Raw genomic sequence first — 6,753 nt, 5'->3', positions numbered from 1 at the left:
AGAGCCCCTTCTAGCAAAAGTGGACTTTACTAGGCTCCCGTCTCTACCGCACCATCAAGTATGAAGGGAGCTTCAACTGGAAAACTATGTACGATATCGTCCATTGCACACGTCATTTGCCGATTTCCTTGACTGTTGGCTGACAACAGATGACTACAGGGTGGATGGTTATCAAGAATGTCTACATTGTCAATATACTCACCCTTCATTTTCTATCTATTACCCCCCGACATTCTACACTGTCTATAACCACTTGAACTTTTCCCAACATATCGCCGACCCCAAGAAGCCAGATGACGGGTTATTCCTCTACTTCTTTCCAAATTGCACACTAAACGTGTACGGTGGAGGAATGTCCTCGTTCCGCGTTTGTCCAACTGGTGATCCTAACGTTACTAGGATGGAATTCGACTACTACCATCTCGAATCAGACGAGAAGTTCGAAGCATATTTCAAATTTGTTCGTCAGGTGGCCATGGAAGACTATGAGCTGTGTGAAAGGGCGCAGGGAAACTTGCAGAATGGCGTGTATAACGAGGGAATTTTGAATCCGGCCAAAGAGACTGGAGTGGCATGTGAGCTGAATCTCGCCCTATTTTCCTGGTAGATTGTTTCCTGCGGAATATTGAAAATAACTGTTGTTTGGATTTTTCAGACTATCAAAGTCGGGTCTTTGACCTGGTCACTGAGCAGCATAGGCTCGAGAAAGCGAGCGAAGATCCGGAAAAGGCGGTGGAGGGCGGGAACAACCACTCCGCACAAGTTGCTACAGTTCTCTGTAACTAGTCACCAGATCATCACCATGTGTATCCTTTGGCATCACACCTACATTTAATAAAAGGCCGACATATATGCCTTCTGAACCCTCCAGGACAATTTATGCCTAAAATCGTAGTTTCCACAGATTCATACTATCGTGAGTATCTTTTCTAGTTGTCCGGTACAAACGTAGCATCCTGCTTTGCATGCCACTTATGCGTAGTTCTCCAAACAGATCATTCTTGTACAGTACATACATACATGGTGCTCTCCTGACCCTCATCCACCTAGTCCACATCATCATACATGTTGACATATCAACCGCAGCAGAATGGGATCCTGAACCTCCAAGAATCGTCCATATCAGCCACTTTCCCATCCTGGGACCCTCCTTTGTGCCAACTGGTATTTCCGTCTGTAACGTGCTGGGTTCCCTTCTTTGACAGCGAGGGCTATACTCCTCGAGAAGAAGTAATAGTTAGTCCAATTACGTGGCTGCCGGGGTGGGAAGCCTTGGACGAGGCGCCAACTAAGCCCAGTCTAAGATCCATTCCAACCAGTGACTGAGCAGATGGAAGTTATGACCTGATTGGGAAAAATATTTCAGCAGTACAATGACTATCTGGCCTGAGAAAACACAACTACGCCGGATTGCAGGCCAAGGTGTTAAATGTGGAAGTTATATCTTTCGCGACCGATGAGCGGGAAAAGAAGATGTGCGATTGTGCAAGTGGCTGCAACTGACGGTGTCCGTATATTTAATTGTCGAGGAATTGAGCAAGGTAAGCACAAAAAGAGGCAACTACCTTATGAGAGCTGGAGCAGTTATGGCCAGTTGATCAGTGATTTGGAGGATATATTACTACACTGGAGCTGCTCTCTAGAAATAACTTCAGCTAAAAATACACTTCGAACCAAGGAGGATGGAGTATTTATCCTCATTTCTAGCCAATACTTATGCCCCCACCTCTATTCTCATTATCCTCCTCGCTATACTCGCGATGACGCTGAAAGATGGCAATACATTCAGGAGATCTGCTCTTCCCTTCCGCACCTTCGGTTCGAATTCCCAGCTTAACGTAGCTTGCATTGATGATTTGTTGTTGAGAAGGGCTGCTTCGCCAGAAGCTCATATATCGGAGAGTAAAAGGCCTACCGCGGAAGCTGGTCAATCATCGACAGCAAATGTGTTCAAGGAATCTGACTTCCCCGAGAACTGGTGGACTGGAGATGAAGTGTTTCGATTGGAGAGGCGGGCGATCTTTAGTAAGGTAGGGGCATGCATTTCCTGTAAACTCAGACGGAGGTGTCTCTTTTCACAAAATCTAGTTATGACAGGAATGCAATATCCATCCGAAGCCCTCACCACATGGTTAAAAAATTAAAGGTCACACAGAAAATAACAAGCCTACAAAATTAGACATGGCTCTATATCGCGCACATAAGCCGCTTCACCAAACCGGGTGACTACCATGCGTTTGAAATCTGTAGATTCCCCCTTTTTCTCATCCAAGGGAAGGATGGCATTATCCGGGCATTTCACAATGTTTGCCGACACAGAGCCTATCCAGTCATCTCAATGAAGAAGTCGGGCTCCTCGACTGTGATCGGGTGCAGATACCATGGCTGGAGCTATAATACCAGCGGACGACTCATCAAAGCGCCGCAGTTTGAGTGTCTGGAAGGCTTTGATAAAAACCAGAATAGCCTCTTCGAGATTCGTTCAGCGGTAACGAAAAATGGGTTGATTTTTGTGAATTTGGATGCAAGAGGTGATCTGCCCGAACTTGGACTTGGTGGGCATGGAATTGGTGGATTCACGAATCAGATATCAAGGAAATCAGTGTGGATTGATGGCTGGGAGATTGAAGGCAAATTTAATTGGAAGATGGCCGGTGAGTTTGATGACTGACCAAGGCGTGGGTGGGACGAAGAGAGAGAGGGTTTTGTCCGCTTTGTCCGTCAAACAAAAAGGATCGCTAATATTTAACTCAGTTCGGAATCTATATGTCGACAAAAACACCGCAGCACGAGTGAAGCGAGAATCGAGTAGCTCGAGTAGCTCGAGTTCGATTCTTCAATCGATCTTCGGCGTCACAAGAACGGATAAACCCAGATCATTCAGTTTGGATGCTTTCTGTACAACCCTGACCCATGTTTCTGAAGAAGGAAGCATCTGGTATTCCGTCTCCATAACTCCTATAGGCGCAAGCCGCTCAAATATCCGCTGTGATGTGTACGGCGATTTGGCAAGGAAACAGGTTGAGAGTCAAGAAATATCAAATCACATAAAATCCATCCTTGAATCTAGAATACGGGAATTCGAAACGGCGTATGAGGCACTGGGCAGCCCCGGAAGGTATGGCATCGCGCAGATTCATCGGTATATTTTCTTATCCGCCCAGAGGCTAATTATTCCCGAATGATATCCCTCCCTACTCAGCGTGAAAGAGGACATAGACAGTGCGTACTCAAGAGACCTAAAACTCACCAAAACACGGACTACTAATAGCTTCCACAAACTAGATGGTACCCATGACCAATCCGCACAAGAGATCATTCTTTCGCATTTGAAATCTCACCTCAAGCTTGAGCGGGCTGCAGGCGAAGAAATCTTGCCGACAGTGACAAGGTCACGCACCAGTGACAGATACAAACTCGCAAATGAATGTAAGTTCGCATTCCATACTAGTAACATTCGCTTTCGATCCACTAGTTATGGAGCCAAATATATCTTCTAACAATACCACATTTCTCTAAATACGGAAATAGTATGCAAAGAGCTGGAAAATATGGAACAACCTGTTGCATCAAATATCGCTTGCCAAATGTTCAAAGATTCGCTTGCTTGGTAAGGGGTTCCTGGAATAGTATTGCAATCTGTGCTGGTAGATAATTACAAAAGGTATAGGACTTCCAGCAACTGGTTAAGTTGGCCAGGGAGCATTGAGCAAGACTAAAATAGCATGTTTGGGGCATTCCTGATGTTCGGACTGTTTCATAGTTAGTTAAACATAGAAGGCCACGCTCAAGGTGCTGAAGGTACCGGAGACATAGCATTTCCTCTCAGCGGAAGTTAGGGCGCTCATGCTTAGTTTGTCTGCTAAGAGTTAGGCATACTGCCTCTAAACAAGCCCCAATCCTGGGGGGATCTAAACATGTTTCCTGTTATCAATTTCTAATCTAGGATAACATATTTCTCAAGTCTCTCTGGCACTTTTATCACCAGAAGAACGAGAGGGACATAAAAACATGCAGGTTCTGTGCCAAGTTCGCCTCAAGAAACAGGGCCGCTCGTCAATATAATTGGAAAATAGAACTCCCCACTAAGAAGTCTCTTTTCTAAAAGATCCTGTGAGGAATTTGTATCAGTATTCCACGAATTATCCATTATTATCCCACAAGCAGCTCCACATTCGTCCCCAGCTATCTACTGATCCTTCTTTCGTTCCCATATTTTCTTCCGCTCGTTAAATCACAAGTTGCAAATTTGCCCACCTTTGACTGTCATGTCAAGCCTGGCCATTTTTAAGACCACCCTCCAATCTGCCCTTCTCAATGGCAGCTCCAATGAAATAGCTCAAGGGATAACGTCATACAAACATGAGGTAAGCTGCGTTTGAATTCCCTCCACTCTGCTCGCCTATGCGCATCCGAGCTAGGATTTTGGCCTTTGTTTCATCTTCGAAGGAATCCTGGCTAGGCATCATCATCATCATCTGCTGCAAAATATCCGCACCGCGCCCTCTTTATTTGGTTTTCGATGGTTTCTTTCTTCATGGGAAACATCCCTGGTATCCCGTATGAAAACCACGCAAGGCAGCGAGAGCAGAATGCTAACCCGGGTTGCTTATGCGGCATTTTTCAACGCTGTGGTTTAATTTTGCCATCAAATGAAACAGACGAGGTTCACTCTTGACTACATTGAATTGATCCGCTTCATGATATGCACGCTTATCACAACGCCTTTCATGGTCCTCTGGCAGAACCATCTCGAAATCGCATATCCAGTATCTCCTGACCACAACGCCGTTATGCCTCCCGCATCGATGGCAGGCAAAGGTGAAAATGACTCTAACATGGCTAGCCACGAGACAGCATGGTGCGGGGCCAAAACCAATCAACTGGAGTGGGAAGAATCACAAAGCTCCAACTCCAAAAGGAATACCCGGAATACCGTTCTTAAGATTGTGATAGACCAGACTGTTGGCGCAGCATGGAGTTCAGCTTTATTTATTGTAACCATGTCTGCCTTAAATGGCCAGGATGTCAAAACTATTCAACAATCATTATATAAGGTAGGTGACATAACTAACCCTATCACCTTTGGTGTGTTTATTTCCTGCACAATTATAAATCAATTCATATCATAGAGGCTCCCGGAGTTTCCTTCCACGCGTGAATTGCGTGATAAGGTTTCGTCGGACATGAATTTGGACCCATTTGTGGTGTGAGGTTTCAAGAACGTAACTAATCTACACATATTGGCTAGGATTTCGTCCCAATCATCATGGCTGGTCTGAAGCTTTGGCCAATGGTTTCCGTGCTTAACTTCACCATGATCTCCCCAGAGAAGAGAGTCCTGACAGGGAGCCTGTTTGGGATGATCTGGGGTATATATCTTAGCTTAAGATCTGAGGTTTGATGCCTGCGTTTCCCCCCCTCCACCGTTCCGCTTAGTTGCATTCTCCATCCACATGGCACGATTTCTCAGTTTTACGGACGACGATAGAAAATCACTGCTCTATTTGGCTCGTTTTCAATTCTTTGGTTCCTCCGATACCATCCCGGTTGTCCTTTTTGGGTATATTTCCTAGGTTTTAACGAAAAATCGCAGAGTGAGGGCAGAGTTAACTGGTTGGTTTACGGCCTTCAATGTTGAATTGTCCGGGTAATTACTGCTGGTTTTATTTTTTTCTACTTTTTCTAGAATTCGAATGAATTAAGCAGCTACTGGCGGAGCACAGCATATATGCTGCTCCCTTACGATTCTTTTCGGGTATTTACAGGATTCTGCTATTTCGCTTTTGAGCAGCCGAACCTGACTCGGGGCCACATTGACTCTTTTGGGTATTTATTTTGTCTTTCTACTTATTTTTTCTCTTTACATCCCCAACGCCATGATTTTCCTCGTTACAAGAATGAAATAAGTGTGGCTGAGCTTTTTATGAATCACGAATGGTCAATCCGCATAACTTTTACTCTTCCTCAATGGATTGATACTTGCAACCTGCGTAACCCGCGTAACCCACTGATACACTGGGTATCAAACCCTCACCCTCTACGGAGTATTGATACCCCACTTTCTGCAGATATCGAATTTCCCATGCAACGGTTTCTATTTATAAATCCTCCAGCCCCACTGAAAACGAAGCCCAGCCACAGGGCCAAGGCTAGTGGCTGCAAGCTATACGGTTTCCGTTGTTCTTCTGGCCAGAATGAGTCGTTTAAACGAATCAAAAGTCGATAAGCCACAAGGATCGCCGGCTGTATGCATTGGGTCCCGGGGCCATGTGGGGCGAAGAGATCGCCGGCTATCGCGCAAGGGCGATCATTCTCCGTGTTGATGAATTCCACTTTGGCATCCATGGATATCAGATTGGTTTCCCGTGACATGCTTCCCCGGAAGAAAAGAATGCCGAAACTATGAAAGGCAGCCAGCAGAACTGATAGTATGAAGCGGCAACATCCCCGTCCTTATTCAGCTATCACAGCCCCTGCTTTCAGCTGAAGGTGTTTTGTTCTCTGTGGCCGAGTGATGAGGTTTACTAATACTCTGCTTCTCGGCTTTGGATGACTTTTGACGGTAGGTTTGTTTTATTTCGCATAAGATCAGTCCGTTTACGCATCGTATCCAACCCACTTAGGGTTGCAGTTCGGTTGAATCACTCTTTGTGATTCCGACATGAGAAATATCTGATATTCCTCTGGAACCCAGGTAGCGAGCTAATGGCGCCAGGACCTCCAGAGTTTGAAGCCAAACTAGAGTGTGAA

General features: G+C 45.4%; 2 protein-coding genes across 2 annotated transcripts; both read left to right on the top strand.

Moving 5' to 3' along the window:
* Nucleotides 1-400: 400 nt before the first annotated feature.
* On the top strand, nucleotides 401-3,614 carry HCAG_05113 (predicted protein; the record flags this gene model as incomplete). Its single annotated transcript, XM_001539596.1, has 10 exons — nucleotides 401-575; nucleotides 656-778; nucleotides 1,087-1,172; nucleotides 1,417-1,475; nucleotides 1,790-2,030; nucleotides 2,180-2,654; nucleotides 2,755-3,142; nucleotides 3,203-3,222; nucleotides 3,286-3,429; nucleotides 3,532-3,614. The coding sequence occupies 10 exons, from the start codon at nucleotides 401-403 to the stop codon at nucleotides 3,612-3,614; spliced, it is 1,794 nt and encodes a 597-aa protein (XP_001539646.1).
* A 654-nt stretch (nucleotides 3,615-4,268) lies between these two features.
* Nucleotides 4,269-5,404, top strand: HCAG_05112 (predicted protein; the record flags this gene model as incomplete). The annotated part of the gene is made up of 3 exons (XM_001539595.1): nucleotides 4,269-4,367; nucleotides 4,662-5,057; nucleotides 5,252-5,404. The coding sequence occupies 3 exons, from the start codon at nucleotides 4,269-4,271 to the stop codon at nucleotides 5,402-5,404; spliced, it is 648 nt and encodes a 215-aa protein (XP_001539645.1).
* Nucleotides 5,405-6,753: the final 1,349 nt, after the last annotated feature.

This window comes from Histoplasma capsulatum, genomic scaffold, assembly GCF_000149585.1.
Source record: "Histoplasma capsulatum NAm1 scaffold_5 genomic scaffold, whole genome shotgun sequence".
Taxonomy (NCBI): Eukaryota; Fungi; Ascomycota; class Eurotiomycetes; order Onygenales; family Ajellomycetaceae; genus Histoplasma; species Histoplasma mississippiense.
The sequence above is the reverse complement of the archived record's forward strand: the minus strand, read 5'-3'. Positions and strand labels throughout refer to the sequence as shown.